At 37.5% G+C, this 20,969-nt stretch overlaps 1 protein-coding gene across 1 annotated transcript; it reads right to left on the bottom strand.

Moving 5' to 3' along the window:
• Window positions 1–434: 434 nt before the first annotated feature.
• Window positions 435–19,338, bottom strand: ATG3 (autophagy related 3). The gene is made up of 12 exons (XM_009891641.1): window positions 19,329–19,338; window positions 18,248–18,324; window positions 15,115–15,164; window positions 13,833–13,903; window positions 12,343–12,450; window positions 10,216–10,265; window positions 9,035–9,116; window positions 8,482–8,516; window positions 7,570–7,725; window positions 6,772–6,899; window positions 2,337–2,405; window positions 435–656 (listed from the first exon to the last, which is right to left on the bottom strand). The coding sequence occupies exons 1-12, from the start codon at window positions 19,336–19,338 to the stop codon at window positions 575–577; spliced, it is 918 nt and encodes a 305-aa protein (XP_009889943.1). The 3' UTR covers window positions 435–574.
• Window positions 19,339–20,969: the final 1,631 nt, after the last annotated feature.

Raw genomic sequence — 20,969 nt, 5'->3', positions numbered from 1 at the left:
CTCAAAACACTAGTCTTGCTCAAGTATAAATCTAAATCACCTTTCAAAGATTGTTTAGTTATAGCTATTTTAGTTTAAGATGTAGTCAAACTTTCCTAACAAGATGACCACTTACTTCCTTTCAGCTTTCACATTCCTTCTCCAGCTAGAGGAAACATAACCATTCATAACTGGGCAAAAACCCGCATAGCTCAAGTGAATTTAAATGGGAGGAACAATAAAAAAATCCACATTTTCAGGAATCAGCAATGAAGCCAAAAGCATTAGGCTTCCAGGAAAGCCGATCTTAGCTTCCAATATAGACAAAAATAGTTTTATGTTGAAAGCAAACTGAAGGAACTATGGAGAAAAAAATCCCACCTCTCAGTGCAGTGTCTGTATCAGAATGACAGTGATTTATTTACATTACACACAAAGATTTTTATTAAAAAGGCTGGTAATGGAACATTTTATTTTGATGCATCAACTCGATAAAAGGTTAGTTACAGAAATTGTGTATAATGTTGCATAAGTCACATGAATGGGTTATTTAAAAAAAGATTTGATAATTAGAGGAGGACATCTCTTATTGTAGTTACATTGTAAAGTGCCTCGTGTAGTCATATTCTATCGTTGGAATGACCGCCTGTACAAATTTCAAGAAAATAAGAAGGTACCTGAGTTTCTTGTTAAGGAAAATGTGCAATAGCTAGAAACCCTGTAAAACAAGGCAGAAGTCAATTCAAAGGTCGACTCAACAGTATTTCTTGCTAATAGGAAAATAACACCTAGCAATTAGACAGTTAGAGACTTGGAAATTAATATAGCAGAACTCTGGTAATGACATCTGATGCTTGTGTAAACATACAGACCTTCCTGTTCCAAGTTAAAGCCGGGAACCAGGAGTTATTTTCAATAAATCTTACAAACAGGACACAAACATTTACAATCCCATTTACATACTAAATAGTGGTTACTAAAAAATGCCAATGTGAATTGTACCTAGCAAGGCTAATCCCTAGCTACCTTCCTGTAGTTGCAGGGAAAGTAGGCTCTTCCTCAGTATTTCAGTGGCTCAGAAATAGATTCCTGTTCTAAACCATCTTTTGAAAGAGCTCCTCCCTGTTGATGGGGGGAAGTAGAGATGTCAGCTTTGCTAAGGTGAGAAGTTTGCCTTTGTAGAGGAGACCTTCCTCATCTACCTTGTGTATATCACCTTCAAATGCACGTTGGGCATGAATCTGCAGTCTAGAGTTTATCAGATAATTATGAACCACCTGGGACTGTGGCAGACAACAAGCTGAAAAATTAAAATAAATCATTACTTTCAGCTGACAAGTTACATTGGTACTGGCTATAGGTAAACTACTATTTTGGCAGGTCAGTCTCACGGACCATTGATTTCTCAACAAACACAAACTACATGATCATAAGGGAAGAAATTGCTTGTTAAAAACCCCTCAAATTGTTAGGCAATAGCAAAAAAAAATAATCAAAAAATCTTGAAAATAAGCTATTTGTAACTATTGAGGAACAGAAGACTTGAACTATCTTGCCAGAAAAGTTATTTTCTAGTTCAGTTTCAGTTGCTTGCTGCACAAATTGAGCAAGTCTCAACTCGTACAGTGAATGAGAATTTCACTGATTCAGGGCCTATAACTGCTCAGTAATCCCCCTTTGCTTGCCTTATAGCAGCAAAAGAACACTATTTTGAAAGGACACACTTGCTTCTAACATGGAGGTTACTTCAGTCAGAAAGCACAGTATCAATTACTACAAAGCATAACTAAGATCAGCCACTTGCTAAAAGAAAATTCTAATTGTGGGGCATTTCATATTGATGTTCAGAATGGTTTCAGTAATTTTCACTGCTTTTTTGTCAGCCGAATGTTTTACCAAGATATTGCTCACATGCAGAGTAGAGAATAATAGGACCTCTACACCGTTCAGAAATGAAACTTAAGATTCAGGTCTGATACAGAAGCTGCTGTACCAAGAGCAGTAATCACACTCTGGCCAGAGTCTGTGAACCTCCAGCCTCATCCTCCTACACTGGGGTCTCAGTTTCATACTCACAGCTACCTCCTTCACACCCCTACAAACAAGGGCTCAATCCTGTCCCTTCAGTCCTATGTACTTTCCCCATTGCTCCTGCTACCTTCCCCCTGCTCCCAACAACTGATTAACAGAGTTTGTTGGTACAAACGAGCTCATCCCAGAACTCTAGTAAGTGCTACCACAAGCAGTTGTTTACTGTGTTCATGCACAATTGCATTCCAGTTTATGAACGATGAGGTAACAGCTCCTTACACTGCAAGAAATCCTGAAGAATACCACGTAGTAATGAAAAAGGATACATGTGAACTCCAAGTTCTCCCCCACCTTCTGCAACAGTTTCGATTATTTTCTTCATGACTTCTGCATGCCTAAAACCAGATCAGAAACAGTGAAAATATTTCAAGGATAAAGCAACTCCCTCTTCATCTCAATAAGTTTGTTTTGTGCAAATTAAATAGCATTGTACTGTTAGCTTCACAAGCAGCAAGAGGAAACTTCCAGTTTACTAAGGGAAAAAAATCCCAACAGTAACTGAAAGTTAATATTAAGTGATGAATGTAACACTATTTGCCAGCTCCTTACATTCACAAGGGAGGCGAAAGATGTTCTATGCTACAAGGTAGACTGAGTGCCATAATGAGAGTCAATACATATTGCTTGTCACTAGTAGAAATTTTAATTGATAAATGCCAAAGAAGCCACCAGGTAAGTCCCCAGAAGGTAAGCCGCACGAACAGCAAGCCACCAGAGGTTCCCAGATGATCCCTGAAGAAGATGCTTAGAAATTGCTACAATTTTTTTAGCTCAAACTGCTGCACTCTTAAATTTGTAGAACTTAAGAGGTATCAAATATTTAAACAGTTCATAGTTTCCTAGGAAAGGCAGGCTAACCCAACCCTGCATAAATACAGAACTGTTGTTCTGGGACTGACTTAGGGTATGGAAATTTTCTCTAGCAGTAACTTGGGTTCTGTGGCAGATCAAGAGTTTCTAAACTAGCCACTTCTCTGTCCTGACTCTGTTATTGTAGAGCACTACAAACATCTCCTCAGGTCACTCTGCTTTGACATTAAGTAATCAGTAACATTCCAGACCTACTATGAACCACAAAAACATTTATGTACAAAGCTGATCCTGGGAATATAACATGGAATTGCAGAATAGCTAAGGTTGGAAAAGACTGGTCATCACCTAGTCCAACCATCCTTGCTCAATGAGCAGTAAACTAGAAGAGACTGCTCATCTTACTTTCATCTATACTTCGACTTTGCTTATAATTCATAATTCTGTAGGCAATCTTTATCAGTGAGGTCCTATATAGCCATGGACATACACCTACACAAGACTGCAAGCCAGTTAGCAGCAGTTTAAAATATCATCCTGAAACAACCTGTGTGCCTACCGAGAACAAGGAAGAGTAGTAAGCAGAGTTTGCATAACTTTCTGACCATACTTTGATACCATTATGCAAATCTAAATAGCTGAGCAGTAACTAGCATTTAGTAGTTACCTCCAAAGTTAATCATGCTGCCAGTGACTGCAAACACAAGGAAGGAAGCTGTTGCAACAAGTTACCAAGACACACTCTAAACAGGAACATGCAAGTCTGGGGAAATACTAAAGGTCAGCATTTGTCATTTGCTATGCTGTTGGTCTTTGCAAATCAGCTAACCGTCACAGTTGATTCCAATTCTGGATCCTCACGATACCCCTGTAGAGCACATGCCATATCTGGTGCCAAGGCCAGTTGCTTCTATATAGGAACCTGGCCACTGTCAAAACATAAGCTTTGACCTCGTCCATAACAGCAGACTATTTTTTGTACTGGCACAGAATACAGGTCACCCTACAGCAATCAGAAGTCCTGAACAGGATCCTGACTCAACTTCATACATCTTAATGACATTTGTTCCTTTCTGTTTTCTAAATACTAGTTAGATATCTGGAATTCCAGATAATTCCATTCTGGTCATTCTTATTATCATGCAGATACTCATGAAAAGCTTTGCAGGTGACTTTATAAACTTTCCTGTTTTCAGCTTCCTATAAGAAAATTTTGAGGAATTAATATGAAGTATGCATACTCCCCCCCACCCCCCCGAAAAAAAAAAAGAAAACTTTGGAAGAAACGTCATCTAAAATATCCTGCTGTCTAGAAATCTGATTTTTTTTAACTGCTGAATAAAAGTCTCCCAGAAAAAACTCTTAACTCCAGATGACTAAACACACTATGCGCTCACGAATGCTTGTTTCAGAACCTGTTTGTAGATCACTTGAGCTATCAAATAGATCAAACATTTAAAATATCTACTAAAATCACCTAATTTACTTTCAAGTATATCAACCAACTCTTCAGGTGGTTCAAGTAACATAAATGAGTTATTATTCAGATTCCAAGTTAGAAATACTGCTGTTCCTATTGAAAATAAATTGAAATATACACAGTTAAAACCATACATTAAAGGGCTAAAAGTAAGTTGAAAGAAGCTGATTTTCTAGATTGATCAGATGACCCTTTATGATCTCAGGGATATTTACTTTCCAGCTGAAGAAACCCTTTCCCACTTTGCAATTGACCAAAGCTGTCAGTCAAAACTTTTATCAACTTCACATTGGAATTTAGCACAGCTGACATACTGACATTGTCTGAATATCAGCTGGAAGGGAAATATATACCATCAGAAAGTAAAAGTAAAAAATAAGCCTTCCTGACATAGGGGGGAGAAAAACCCCAATACCAGAAGTTACTCATTTCTCCCCCTGGCAGTTCATAGAGATAAAAGGCCTTCCACAGGACTTTAAGTATAGTGGACAACAACTATAAGCTTCCATAAAATAGGATAAAATGCAAGACAAAGATTAAATGCAAGATAAAAATAAAGAAAAAAAATTACGTATGCACTTGATTCAGTGTCTGTAACTGCTCATGCACAATGAGACATGTGTGGAAAAACCCACAAATGTCATCATTAGGAGAAACATTCTGAATCCCCAATAGTCAGTTAACTTTTAAGATCTACAATTCACTGATCCTTGCAGTTGTGTCTAGTCACTTCCCAGCTGATATTTAGAGTATGTTGGAAGGAAAAAGAGTTCAGAAGCCTACCACCACTTATTCTGAAATAGAGGAAAACAAGTCCTTGGAATCAGTGCTAGTAATTCAGATGTAATTGTAAATGTGTTTAGCAGTTAACTAGTTTATAAAACTTCATAAAACCCACATAAAAAAGTTGAGAATTGTGATTAAACCAGTTTGCAGCAATTATTGAGGAAGTTCCTCCCAGTACCATAGAAATGCTGACAAGAAATACAACTTATAGCAGAGCTGCAAGATGAACAGTTTCAACTAACTACTCAAAATAGAAGCAATCTCAAGCAGCTGACAGCAGCATCTGACTGCCATTTCTTTCCTTCCTCTGATGCATGACATAGGGATATAGACGTCACAAGAAACAGCCAAGTAAATTTAGGACCATCCAAATACCCTACGTTACACAATTCTTGTAACGTGCAGGGAAGCAAAGCAGCAGAGCTAGCTAAATACTGGTACTTCCCAGCTAAATTTAGAATAAAACAATGTTTTCAGGTATTACTTTTCACCTCAAGCTCAGACCTTCTTAGCTGTTAGGCTTACCAATTTAAGAAAATATAATAGCCCACCTCAGAGAGTAAGAAACATACTTAAAACCTCTATTTTAGACACACTGTTAGCCTCTTTCTTCACAGTCTCAAGATGACCTTTTCAAGCCCTTCTGATGTTAAGCAGTTGCTGGTCAAATCAGTTACTTTTTGAGAAGGACTAGACAGTTTCCTCCACATTTAAGACTACCAACAAATCTGTCTCACTGCAGTATCAATCATCACTTTCATGCTTAAAAAATAAATTGGAACAAGACTCGTGATGCAGACCATTTCTTCACGTGTAGATGTGGATAACATAACAAAGCCACTGGCACTTTGCTGGCTTCAGAGGAAGAACTGAGAACATGCACACAGAGCTCTCCATTCATGAAGACTCTCAATCCAAATTCACAGACTAGCATCAAATTGGTTCTTACTCTGCAAAGGTGTTGGTAAAATTAAGCAGATTACATTGCAGCCACAGCCCAGTATAAAACCCACACATCTACCTAGTCAGTGAGGGCTATCATGCTCAAATATCTGGTCATCTTTGTTTTTTCTGAGATTGCCCTTCCAGCCTGCATCCATCAACAGAAGCTTCCTCCCAACCAATTTATTAGCAGGGCTTCCAGCAATCACTAAATTAAGCCTTGGCTTCCGCCTTTTTTCCTCCTTTTCTTCTATTAAATTAATAATCTTCCTAGTCTGTCTGTTAAGTCTTCCCACATTCAGAACTGGTATGTTCATGTAAGGTAGAAGAATACCCTACTGGATAAAAAAAAAAAAGCAGCAAATGAAAAAACATAGGAGAATTTTCTTTTATAGAGTTCTAGTAGCCTGCCATCTTCTGGAGTACGTAGGAAAGCAGAGGAAAAGCAAGTCAAGCAGAGAGAAGACAGCTCTAACTACAAAATACACTTGCAGCAGTGAGCACTGAAATGACTTCAGAGAATTGCTGATATCTTCCTTTCATACTGCCTGAGAAGCTAGCTAGCAGACTACTATGGCAGCCAACTGTGGAAATACATCCAGAAAACCTGAAGCAAATCCTTAACAAGACTAGTGAAGTGCCTTGTGTCTGCATGCTGAATCAGACCAGAAACACAGACTTACCTGCATGGATGAACTGAGCACATGGGAGGTGGAGGAAGATGAGGATGGTTTTCAATGGTCACTGTTTTCTTGACGTGATCTTGACTAATATCTTCATACATATGCTCTACTGTTAAAGGCTGCCGTTGCTATATGGGAAAAAGGAATGAGAATAAAAACATTACTAACAAAGAATCCCTTGCTCATTCTCAACAATTCCAACATCATTAACAGATGAAGCACCATAAATTATAAGCATCTTATATACAACAGTTCTGAAGGTACACTGAAAGAACCAAGTGTGTTAAAATCCATATGGTGTAGAAAGATTACTGCACACATTTTTGTTTCTAATACACCAGGTAAACGGTAAAGTCAATGTATTTAAGAACCATCTAGGTTCCTATTTAGGTATTTGAGATGTAAGCCCTAACCAACTTTAACTCAAGAAACTTAGTCACTAAAGGGAAGAGTGATTTACTTAGTCCTCTCCCTCTGAAGATCCTGAGAACACATACCTGCTTACTTGACTGAGTTCGCTGGGGTTGTTACTAGCTCAACAAAGCTAACAGAAACTCAAATGACAGAGCATGATTTCCTTCCTTCCAAATGGGCTTGGTTACCAAGTACAATTTTCAGTTAAACTGTTCCTACCTCCTGCAAGTACCATAAGTCCTGACTGCAACCCTGACTGTACAATGGTTTTCTCACCATCTTTTTCTTTAAATTTCTACTGTGAATAAGCAACAAAATAACCTTGCTATTTGACATGGCAAGTCTAATTTCACAGAAGTGGGGAAAAAACCAACATAACTATACCTCATCATATCCAAATAACCAGAGCCTTGGAGTTTGGTAATATTTGTCATAAGTGATGTAGAGGTCATAAGTTCTTGTCTGTAGAATAGCATCTTCCCCTCCAACATCAACTTTAGCTTTGTTAGCTTCTACAATCTGTCTTGTGTCAAGTGTTGCCTGGTTCGAGGTAAAAATGACAACATTAGCATAGTCTTGAGTTCCCTCCTTTCCCATCCTAAGTAGCTATGTAAAGCTGCAAGACTGAAATTAATGGTCTTAAGCAAGCATTAAAAAAACCCATAGGCTTTGGGTTTTGTTTTTGTCTTAAATTAGAAGTACCAGTTTCTCTCCCAAGTGGTTTTTGGTTTTATTTTTGTTGGGTTTTTTTATTTTTTAAAAAGAGCTCTGATTTCTTATGGAAGCTTGCCACTACATTGTCACATCCCCATCCCTTGTTTCACCAATAACTTTTGAATCCAACAGAAAATTCAGAAGCCAGAGGTCTCAGTTTATGCAGGCTCATGAAGACCTTAACAGAGTACCCCAAATAATGATGCCCTCTGTTTTCTCTCATGACAGTCTGGTGCAACAGTGTAATCTATTGAACCTATAAGCCACTCATCCTCTACATGTAAGCCTCAGGAAGAACCACTGCGTTTTTCATCTCTTGTGAATACAGCGCTGTGTGTAAGCAGAGTGAAAAGGAGCAGTAAAAAAAGCAAGATTACTGTGATCAAAATCTTTGACGATCTAAGAGATAAGGTAACTGCAGTAGATTGGCAGGAGACAAATCCATAGGAAACCAGGCTTGGTAATCCCACTGATCACAACAAGCTTGGTATGTCAGCCATTTCTTATCACTATTTTTATTTTGCTTGTGCTCATATTGGTGATAAGCATTGTAACAGACAAGATAGAGAACTGTTCACTCACATCATCTGTCTCCAATAGCCCACTTTCTTCATACTCTGAAAAGAAGACCCATAAAATTCTGTGTTCAGCTTGTAGCTAGTCATCATATTTCTCATTCATAAACAGCTTCTTTAAAACAATCTACATGTATCTAAAGATGTTTTATTCAGGTAGACTTCCCAATCCCCAAACCAGAATATACCTTTTTTAATACAAATTTGACCAAAATTACAGTAAGTACGTGATGAGCAAGCCTTAAGTGATTTTAAGTAGGCAGACTGAGTTTAAGTGTGGGTATGAATCAGGCAGGAAACTGTGCTAAATCCTTAATTTATACTTTCTTGGATCTGTTCTGCTATACCTAATTTCCCAGTCACTAACTTTCAGATAGTCCTCAGCACACAAGCTAGAATAAACATGCATCAATAAGAACACACAAAGATGGTAAAAAGCATATGCCTGCTCAATTTTTCAGCATGCATTCCATGAAAAGAAAGAATAGTGTTTTCTTAGAGTGTACTGCCTTAGTTAAAGGCCTGAAATAAAGCGTGTCCCACTCCATTTAAGGAAATACCTTCCATGTCTGCAGCTTCTCCTTCATCTTCCTCATCATCATCTTCACAAGATGCTGAACGTTCTGGTATTTTTATATTATCCTTTAAAAGTTGAAAACACTGCTTTAAAGCCTGCTGCATCTACACAGCCTAACAGCCCCAGTAAATTTAAGGTGTAAGTCCAGTCAATACATACAGCAAACCAGAAAAAATAATTTCTGCAATATTAAGAAGGACTATACTGGGCTCAAATATCTGCTTATTAACCAAACTTAGTTTCAAAGTCCTAGTATGACATTAAAAATCCACTAAAAAGGACTGTAATCTGGAATGATTTAATTCTTAAGCAAAGAATAATAAGCATGGTGTTAAACAGCCCGTAATTTCTTTTAAAAAAACAAACACGTATCTCAAAAGTCAATGACTAAACAGCTATACTAAACACATAAGTTAAGATTTTGTATGTCCTAACCCACAGCCAACCGTGCAGCAGTTATCATAGAATCTCTCAAGTTGGACAGGACCCATAAGGATGATCAAGTTCAACTCCCTACTTCTCGCAGGACTACCTAAAACTAAATCATGTGACTAAGAGTGTCATCCAGTTCCATAATTATTTTTAAAACACAAGAGAGTCCCAAAAGATACCACATTTTGATATCATTGTCTGAGGGAGCACAGTCCAACAGAAATGAATACAGCACAAGCCCTCAGCCAACTTTTTCTTTGGGCCTACGCACAGCATTTGAACCCAACAGACAACCCCAGTGAGATACAGAAGGGGGAGGTCTCGATTTACGCAGGTATCATGAAGATCTTATGAGAATACTCCAAATAACGATGGTAATTAGAAGCTGCTCTAATTGTAAGCATCAGGTGGCTAGTTTCCTCTTTAAAAAAAAGCCCAAACAAACACCAAAACCAGAAAGTTGTGAAGTGCTTTGGCAAACAGAACATTAGCAGAGAAAGAGCTGTCCTTCTAGGTTGGACCCATCATCCAAGAAATTAAGTACTGTACAACAAGCAAGTTTTTCTATATACAATATATTAGACATTAACTTCAATTCATAACACACAACAGCAAAGGATATACACAAAGTATATTTTAATCTCTCACAGGCAGTACTAGATTACTGCAGTTAAGGCTTCTACTACCTTTAGGTCCTGTAATAAAGCAAGAGGAAAATTTAGGAACAAGTACCTTACTGTCTAGTGTGATCTCCTTAACTGCTTCTGTTGCACCCACTATGCCTGTTAATTGAACAAGAAGTTTGCATTAAAAAAAAAAAGCTTGTTTCTTTGTTACAGAATAGTACAGAAAGAGGTTGCAAAGACTGCAGAAAGCAGCACGTGATCTTTCCAAGTTACATCTCACAACAACTTTGATATTTGAAGCGCTGTTTATTTGGTATTGGTAGCATATTTGGTGCTGGACATCCAAAAGAAACCACACCAGTAACACAGAGCAGAACAGTGCAGCTCTTGCACATCACATAGATTTTGTTGATGGCACACCGCAAAGTAATTTGGATTTTTATATTTAGGAATTTTTGCATAAGAGTGAGTTCAGGATAGGCATTCACATCACAATAATGAAACTCAACTTTGTGAGCAAGGCATGCCATTTCTGAGCATCTTGAAAGCAATGTGTTAATGACAAAGCATAATATAGCACAACACTCAATGCTTATAGCTGAGAGAATGCAGGGGTAAAAAACATCCCAAATCCCAGTAGTACCTACTCTTGAGTTCCTCCCCATTAGCTTTCTAGTTTTACTGCAGCTCTCACCTGATACCCTTTGGGATACATGACTAGATTCTGTTTTGACACAGTACATTTACCAAATTAACTCTTCAGCTGAAAACAAGTTACATCACTATGGAGAATGAACCTGGAATGAAGTAACTGCTCATCAGAAATATCAGTTTAAAGAGAAGGAATGCCAGTTGAACGCTGCTTGGAAACAATGCATTTCCAGTGGCTGTGTGATTATTTACATATGTTTTTTTCCTACCAGAAAAAGTGGTGTTATAAAGGATATCTATACAGATTGGTGGAAACAGATTTTTTTATCTCCTTTGACAGTGTTTGGACATCTGGCTTGGTCTAATCAGAATCTTATAGTTGTGCTACCACAGCATCGTGCCCAAACCAGTCAACCCTAAGAAGGAAAACTTGACAGAGGAGTCTATCCACAGCAGGGATGGTGAATGCATCCTTAATTCAAGGATATGGCAAAGCTATGTCAAATGGCAGGGGGGTTGGAACACTATGATCTTCAAGATCCCTTCCAACCTAAACCATTCTGTTTCTATGAAATGACTTCTTTGGTGTGGGGTGTTCACCTATAAACTGTGATACATTTAAGAATTACCAGTATGAAAAATGTACATCTTCAGAAACAAAACGCATCTTCTCCCACCCTTTTTTCCCTAGCCTGGCTGAACTATTTAGAGAACTTCTTCCACATTACAGCATAAAATTTACTCCAAAGAGCTAAAAACTGATTACAGTACCTCCTAGGTTTGGAAATGGTAGAGAAAACATCATTGAAAGACAGTTTTATTAACTCATGATAGAACATGAAGAAACAGACTAAAACTAATAAAATTGCTAATTCGTATAAAAGAATAAAAGGATTCATAAGAGGCTGTGCTAGAAAAGCTAATGAGACAGATTCATGTAAGCAGTAATTTTTAGACTTCTTTATAAACACAAATTCATGTAAGGACGTAGTGTAAAAAAGGATCATCTCCCACACCCATCTCTGTATTTAATGATATTTTCTTCTAGTGTGTCCCCCTCCCCCCAGTGACCTCAGATTACTAAGATAATAGTTATTTCCCAATGATTCCCCCTCTTAGCTCAATCCAACAATTCAACAGAATGGGAAACACTGAAAGAATTAAGTCAGTTGAGGTCGCAATTAAGATAAAGATCTCAATATGCTTCACATGCAATCTTGCTAACAAAGAAATTTGCATATTCTTCAGACAAATAATTTAAACCAGCATTCTATTCACAGGATCTCCTTACTAAGGAACAAGCCACTACACAGCTCATTTTTAAAATAAGATGACAATATGGCAATAATTTAATGTCAACACCTCTAAAAAGTAGCCTGTTTCAGGCTTATACAGCCATACAGTTAAACATCTGAACAGTCATGTACCAATCAAGTGGGTAGCTGGCAACATAACTTATTTCTTCCAGATTAAATACTTGTACACAGCCATCTGTATCTAAGAAAGATTTTACTTTCTAAGAGTGGAAACCGAAAATCTTTCAGATTACCAAACCCAAAGTGTGAAGCGAGACTATGAATACCTGCATTGTGAAAAGTGTCTACCCATCCCCCATCACCATCATCTTCTTCTATAATTGCTTCCTGCTCATCTGAGTACTCCATCTGCTTACACCTTTTGTAGCATGGCACTGCAAATAATTGCAAAACAAAATGAATGCAGTCATTCCTACACAAAACGAGACTGGAGCAAGAAATTATCCTACAAAGTCTTCTGAATCAGATATTTATGCTATGTATTAGGTATGTCTAATTATAAATTAATATTGAGAAATTTAGAAGAGGTTAGAATTAATGTGTTATCTAGAATAACTTCAGTAATATCCATCATAGAGCCATTCAAGTACAGTTTTATACAATTTTTTCATGAAATAGTCAAAGAAAGAACACGGATCTGATTAACGGACCTTTTCCAACATCACAAACAAGGAATACGTAAAAAATGCTTCTTTTCTACTAACTGTGCAAAAAAACCCCCAAAACAGCTGCATGAAGTGCAGAATTTGTAAATTGCTCCTAGACCTTTCAGAAAGGGAGAAGAGGGGCATGAAAGTCACAGTGAAGTCCTCCAAAGACTTCCAAAATTAGGTCTGTAAGATGGCTCCTGGCCTCACCCATAGCCCACAACTTTTACTCATAGCAGGAAACACTTTATTTTGAAATGTGATCTAGAAGGATCAGAGCAATGAGGGACCCTAGAAGCGGAGGAGAAAAAGAAATGAAGTAGATCACTTGGCCATCCAGCCATCAGGACCATCTCAGGAAAGTCTGTCCAACACCAGTGTAAGCATTTTCACATGATAGTGCACTGCAAGACTCCAAAAGGCAGCAAGTGAAATCCAAGTATGAAATACAACCCATTGAAGGTAAAAATCTCCTCAAGCTGTTCTTAGTACTGAAGGTTCATCAAATGGCGTTATCTTTGACACATTTTGATACAAGATCTTTTGAGAGAATGATTTCCCCATGGTTGTGCCTAGGTGTTAGCCTTCTTATCCATTAAAAAGGTAGTCACCACAAGTAATATATATACACAACTGTGAAGTTCATCAAAATTGTACTTAAAACCGTGTTTTATATTATTGTTATTGACACCAATAGTGACGTTAATCATATATCTGAACTAGAAGTATCAGTGTTACTATGAAAGACATTTCGGAAACACTTCAATAGCCTGAGATTTCCAAAAGAAAGAGGAAAATAAACATATTTTTCTTTTAGACACTGAATATGAGTTGAAGAACAGGAGAAAGGAAAGACAGACAAGGAGGTTTAACCTTAATTTCTACTGCAGGAAGGCAAGCTGTATTGCTAGTACAAAGCCCTGCTAATAACTGGTCTAAGGAAAAGATTTTAGATACGCAGGAAAAACTTTCTTAATATTGCAAAGCCAAAGCATCCAAAGTGCAAGATGTTTCCTTCTCCTGTCAATACAGACAATCAGTAGAGCTGACAGCAGAGTCAACTATGCTATCAATCCTAAGAACACTTATATTTAAAACTTCAGCCTTACCATTTTTAGTTACCAAAAACTGTTTGTCTGTTGGCAGATAAGCCTTGACTTTTAGTTCTTCTCCTGAAGCCCTGTAAAATGAAGTGCACCATAAAAGGTTGAGAATTTGATGATCTGCAAACAAAAGAACCCTTTTATTTTCACTGTATGTCAGGAACATTTTATATACTCCTCTTGACCTATTAGCAGAATCTGTTTGCTATAACTTTACTCTTCCCTATACAAAGACTTTGATATAGGTCAAAAAGGTTGGTCACCCCTAAACAATGGAGTCTTGGATCAGAACAATTTTCTGTTTCAAAAACTACTTTCACTTTGAGATGGACAAGCAAAGACAGGTTGACAGAATAATCTAGTCTACATGAAATTTCTAGGATCAGCAACAGCTGATCCCAAATGTTGAAGAAAGCAACTGCAGAAAAAGAAACAGACCTCTAGAAATATAAAACCTGCCCATTGTCACCAGAACTCAAGTAATCTTTGCCAAGCTCACATTATTCAAGCATTTGCTTTCACCTTTAGTGGTTTTTGGTTTGAAATGAGAGCAACATTTTAAATGGCCTGTTCCAAACTGCTAGCACATAAACCAGACTCAGCATCATGTTTTCTTGGAAGGAGACAGTAAAAAGGCAAGAAACAATGTTTCAAGCATAATAATTCCTCCTTCAGCTCTTTGTGGCCCAGTATAGAGCCAAGAACCCCGAGGATACCAACTGCACAGACAATGTCCATCTAGGCACTAACTGATTAGTTTTACACTGTAAGACACTGGTAAAACATGAGGAAGCACCTTATTCGCACCCTTATTGTACATGAAAGTTATAGGATTTCCAAGGGCAAGCACTGCACAAAGTGCTCTGATGTGGGCCAACTTGAACAAACTTAATTAACAAACGCTTGTCTAAAATATACCAACTACAACTACTTTCTAGAAATTCCAGTTGCGCATGGCCTTTGCTTTTTCAATCACCAAGATAAGCTCAGAGAGACACGCTGCTACTGCAGCTAAGCACTAAAAATATTCACAGTATGTACCAGCTTATTTCCTCTAAAGCCTTAGGAAAACAAGCAAATAAATCCTCATCTCAACTACTGCTACACAGAACAATAAATAAATCCTGCCTGACTTAAAGATAGCTTCATCACAAAAACAGCAGAAGTTATACTGCAAGAGCCCATGTACTATTCTGAAATGAGATAACTGTATAGTTGTATCTGACGGAAACACATGAAAGCATAGGAAGGGATGCTAGCTTTCTAAGATTCTTTTGATTTTACTTACCATTGCCAAGTAGGACAGTGGTGAACTAAGTGATCTCCAGCTGCAATAAACTGTTAAGGCAGGAAAAAAAAATTAAAGTATGTTAAATATGGCATAAGAAACCAATCTCCATTTTTTCTCTATTAATATTTCAGTTGCACATTCCTTTGATAGATTAACTATATAAGAAATAACTGTTTCTATCAGTTTTCATGCTTTCTTTTAACTCCATTTCAGTTAACTCCATTAACTAACCATGAAAAGCCAAGGTTAAATCCACTTTACATGAAGGAAACCACATACCAAGCACAATAGCAAATTCAGACCAAGTTGAAAAAGCTGTGGTATTACCTAGCAGTCTTGTGACAAGCACAAAAGTTTCTAGACCCAGTAACATTGTTTACTCTGTGATGAAGAAACTATGTTTATTTGCCACTCTTTAAAGTTTTACAAAGACAATGAAGAGCTTAATGTAAAAAAAAAAAAAATTTCTTTTTTGGTGTTCAAACAATTTTGCAGCAAGAAAAGTGAGACTGCATCAATTCATTGAATCAGTGAGAGAACTGCAAGACAGGAATAAACAGTACACATTTTGAATAATGACCATCAGTATGATAGTTCACCACTGATGTTAACTAAATACGGATAACCAAGGCCTTACTACATTGAAAAAGTTATGCATAAGTTTGTCCTGAAGAAATAGCTTTTAAAAATCTTCACTCTACTTGTTCTTAGTACCAGAGATAAGGGCTTTTATAAAATACATCACTATATCAAAGCGATATTGGAAAACTCATCCTAGACTTGTGTACGAACCCAAAATTCACCCAAAGTCTAACCCACTGGGCTTATGTTTTGCCCACCTAAATTGTGGAAGGCAAGCCTGCATTGACAAAGAGTGATTTGTGTGGTCTTTGCACCAGCTGCTTTTGAAAATGAGGTGTGCATCTATTGCTACAGTTGCTTTCTTGTCTTAAAATGCCAGTTTGTAACAACATACTTCCTAGCTGACCAGAAGCCATTGTAGCATGACACTACAAGCTTGCAGCGTGTCAGCCATTTCCTCACCATGCCCTCCAAAGCCAGGCATATCAGCGTAGCAGAAAACAAGATAACACGCTCTGCATGTGGATTAACAGTTTTAATCTCTGCAAACGTGCTTTGCTTCACCCATTTTCCAACAAAAGTCTCTAGCAAAAGTGAAACCTTCACTTTAAAGAAAACAGCAATCCTTCCCAATACACATGGAAATTGTAAAACTCGTTAGAGTTATTGTAGAAACTCCAGAATTATTTAAAATTCTGTTTAAGGAACTTAAACACTGTTTGTGGCACCAATGTTAAAATACACTCTTACAGATTTTTAGGACATCTTATTTCTATTCCTGGAAAGAATTATTTTTAAGATTTGCCTGTACTTAAATATAAAATCAAAACAGGGGTTATCTTTCTGAGGTATTAACTAGTAAAAACTCATGACAGGCAAGAATCTGTTGCAATTAAAGCAAGTACACAGATATATGAAGAGGGAGTAGGTGCCAAGCTTGATTAATGAGTCATCTTTAGCCTTACTGCTAATTGATTCATCTTCAGAAGCAACCCACAGAAACCCCACAAAGTCTATAAAACAGTTAGCATCTCAGACTAAAATACAACTGAATTGAGATTTACTACCCAAGATACCCAAACTTATTCAAAGATAACATCCTAGCATCATTATCAATACTTTCAATTCTTCTTTAGCAACCATTACTAACTAAAGACCAAAATCATCAGGGAAGAAGAAAGTCTGTCAAAGGGACGATCAGCAGATCCATGCTCCAGTCTCATCTAAATTTAACCAAAAAATTTTCTTGCTTTATAACTATTTCCCTTGGCTACTGCTTTGAAGGATCCAATTTATTCACCCTATCAGCATCTAACTTTGTTCAACAAATACATACTATGCGTATTCTTACTGCTGCTTAAATGCTGCAAACTGTTTAATGTAACACAGTGTGGCTCTCGCTGCATTCTACAGAAGTACCTTTTCTTTCAGTACTACTTCAAAGTTTTCTCCCATAGATCAAGAAGGGATTAAGCACTAGTAGAATATTTGTCCAGACTTTCTCAGTCACATTTGTTTTATATATAATATAGGTTATAAATATATTTATGTAATACATAACATATGAACATTTATATACACATACATATATATGAATGATTATCAGAACAGCAGAACATCGTGTTGCTAAGCCTGTTTTTCTGAGCAGTACTCTTCTGGATCATAGAAAGCATGAGTGCTTGCCTGCCATGCAACGTAGCAGAAAAGTGCTAGGCACCAACATTAGGAAAAATACTTCTGTCCACATTACCTACCTGCATCAGTCACCATTTGTTCCATCTTTGTCCATCTCACCTTTATATTTGTACATTCTGTCCCATTTTTCTTTCATTCTACCTAACAGTCTTAACATTGTTTTCGTATACCTTTGTAAAGACAATGTATTTTCAGTAGCAGTTTAATATGAGAAAAAGCAGAACTGGGATGTCAAAATAGCAATGCACAATCCCTGTTTTTACTATTCTAGAAAAAAAAATCCTGTTTGTTTCTCTTCACAGCAGACTCCTCAAAAAAAACCCTGCAACTGCTTGGAAGCAATCCAAAATACAAGCAGCCTAAAGCAGCCTAGAGAAGAGGAAAAAAATAATAATCATTGAATACTTGGTGTGGACAAGCGCATGTAGTGATTTAGACAGAGTTTTGGAAGTAACCAAAAGTGAGGTAAGCAAAGATTGTTCCCAAGATACAAGTTCCACTTTGAGTTGCTTACGGGAAAGGCTTCTGAAATCAAGATATCCCTGATTTAGTCCTGAACTCCCAAAAGAAATAGAGCTGTTTACCCAGCATGAGCTTCCTTACAAGCTTTTCATGACATAATACAGGAAAAAAGCATCCCACATTCAGATGTCAAGAGTCATCTCAAGAGGAATTCTGTTGATCTACTTCATCTGCAGAATAAAAAGGTCATTTAGAACTTCCACTTCATGGAAATTATTTCAAGAAGCAGTAATTACTTGGCAAAGCCATGAACTGTTTGAGATTAACACGGTCATTTTGAGTAAAATTTATCATTACTTTCAAAATATATTTCAAGTTTCTAAATACTTACTTCTTCAGGTGTAATTACTCCAGTTTCTTTAAACTTGGACTCCTGCAATAAAAAAAGTTTAGAAATTTTGAGAACTGCTGATAAACCAAAGTACCCCAGTTTACAGGTAAGACAGACATCTGCTCTGCTTTTGTCTTGGAACTAGCTCTGTCCATAGAGAACTGCAAATGAGCTTGGAAGCAACCTCTGCCAGGGCTGACAGGCAGTTGCTTCCATATCCTATAACATAAGGCTCAACAAAATTACTTGTTGTGGAATGGGAGGTATTACGAAAAGATGTCACAATTTTTTTGCTACAGCCAATTATGTCAATAATGAAGAAAAGATACTAGTAAATGTAATACTGAGTGCTGGGTAAGAGACAGAAAACCAATTGGTTCTCAGAGTCAGGACTTTGGGACTGTTCTAGGCGCTGAATAGCATTGCAATGCATCAATATGAGGCTTTGCAGTTAAGAAATGTCATGAAATGAATGACCAAACCGACTTTTCTGTGCTAGGAAAAGTTACATAGAAAGACTTAGTTGTTTACTTTTTTAATACCCATTTCTGTGCCTTCATTATCCAACCCATGGAAGCAGTTTTGATTTTCTCTCTGTCATGTTTTTTTTTTACGGATGAATGACTAGATGGCAAGCAGCAACATGATTTAGTTCTGCATGGAGAAATGAAGTACTTTTGCATTAAAGGTGACATACACGAAGTTTAAGGATACAACATTTTTTAGCATATTCTAATCTAGAGTAAATGTATTTTGTCTCAGATTTCTGTTTGTTTTTTCTCTTCAGAAAAGTCTCAAGTACCAAGGAAAGCTACTGTTCCCCAGCATTAGAGCTATCTAAGAATTGCTTTTGAAAAAGAGTAAGATTTCAACCATGGTATAGCTCACTTTTCAAATTTTTGCATCATCAACTACCAAGTAACTTCTTATCCTAAAGAACTCATGATTTTTTTTCTATTAAGACTAAAAGCAGCAACTGAAAAGCACATCACTTTTGGCTACAACTTCACCTTATTTGATCATTAGGAACTCATTAACGAAAACCAGCCACTGCTTAACTTAGTAATTCTTGATGCTTTACCTGGGTGCATGCTATCACCTGTGCTACGTAAAAGGAAACAAGCATACCTGTTTCATACAATACTGCTTACTCATTTCCAAAGAGGAGACATTTAAGAACAAGATTACGATAAGCAAAGCAGCAGTTGTACAAACACCATAACATCACTAAATGCTAGTTAACAGAAATCAAAGAAACTCAAACAACCCTAATTTAGTAATTTGGATTACTGTAAAACAGAATTCTCAATAACACATTATGCAACACCACAGTGCCGAGAACTTACTATTTAACCTCAAAATGAACTATAAACAGCAGGCAACATGCACAAACTTGTGTTTCTGGAATTACCTAAGAAAAATATGCAAAATACCCATCCTCTGTTCCCTGAGGGTAAATAGTTCACTTTTTCATCTCTGCACATTCTGTGGTAAGTAAGCTAGTGAGACACACAGGTCTAGTTTCTTTCTGAAGTTACCAAGTTGGAGTATTTATTTTAACCTCTTGTAAAGGGTAAGTATACACATAATATTATCACCTCCCATTTGTGGGAGGTTTTGCTCCTGCCTCCTCCCAATAGTACATCTGGGCACAAGAATTCCTCCAGTATTACACCAGTGTGCAACAGCAACTGTACTATGGTAAACAAGTCACTTCACCTTTCCACACCACGACTCCACTGTAGCCCATATGTGTCACATTGGTGGGCAACTCTAGAAAGGTCCACTATCCAGGCAAGAGCATCCTATATACCACAGAGGGACAAGTTCAATTAACAATTGAGTATCACTGCCTTCTGCCCAAAGATCAAAGTTGTAGAGTACAAGGCATGTAGAGGGTCACACCATAAAACCACCAGCAGAGAGGTTGCTGTCATAAGCAATTACAGTGGAAGTATTTTTTCAAAAACACAGATGAATGTGAAAAACAGCAGTGAAAGAACTACTGACAAGTTAGGCATTCACACACAAAGTTGGGTTTTACATAGAAAAGGATTTGTAAATAGAAGGCACAAGATGGGATGTAGTCTAACAACTGCAGAAAAACACAATTTGTTTCTACCTAAATAAGCAATAACAGGACTTATAACAGATGTGCTGCATGCCTTTACAAGTGGACTGTTACAATTCACTCTCAAGAACCAAACAGTCTATTTCTACTATTTGCAGTTACTTCAGTGCACAGAGCCTTGTACTAACGTAGTCATGCTGATCCAGAAATCAGCTATGCTACATAACTTTATACCTGCTCACATAACAAAGATGTGACTAGTTTGGGTTTTTTTTTTATGCCAGTTGAAGAAGTGGCACTCAAAATAACTATTGCAATGTGCTCCTGAAAACAGGCTTAAACCTATCAGTACAAAAGCACGTTTGGATTTCCCTTCCGGGTCACACAATCACTTAAAGTTTAGTCACTTCAACAGAAAACAGCAACAAATAAGTTATTCCTCGAGCAATAGCACCTGCAACACCTGCACTTTCGAAGGCGGCCTGCACTTCCCAGGTGAACGCTCCCGCCCCTAACAGGACGTGGGCTCCAACTCGGTGTACGGCCCCGGTGCAGGATGAGGCCCGATGGCTTTTGCCGCAAGGCTGCTGCCCCAGCACAACCGATCCCTGAGGCGTTAGAGAGCACCGCGCCCTCAGAGACATCCCCCCC

Source organism: Charadrius vociferus, unplaced genomic scaffold (assembly GCF_000708025.1).
Source record: "Charadrius vociferus isolate BGI_N301 unplaced genomic scaffold, ASM70802v2 scaffold329, whole genome shotgun sequence".
NCBI lineage: Eukaryota > Metazoa > Chordata > Aves > Charadriiformes > Charadriidae > Charadrius > Charadrius vociferus.
Note: the sequence above shows the minus strand (reverse complement) of the source record. Positions and strands in the feature narration are given on the sequence as shown.

What these genes read in the sequence shown, in the direction of transcription:
- ATG3 (XM_009891641.1), bottom strand. An exon ending in GTTTTTGGTAACTAAAAATG is followed by an intron (nt 12,451 to 13,832) that starts GTAAGGCTGAAG and finishes AATTATTTGCAG; the next exon opens with TGCCATGCTACAAAAGGTGT. An exon ending in TGCTCAGTTCATCCATGCAG is followed by an intron (nt 2,406 to 6,771) that starts GTAAGTCTGTGT and finishes ATCTGGTTTTAG; the next exon opens with GCATGCAGAAGTCATGAAGA.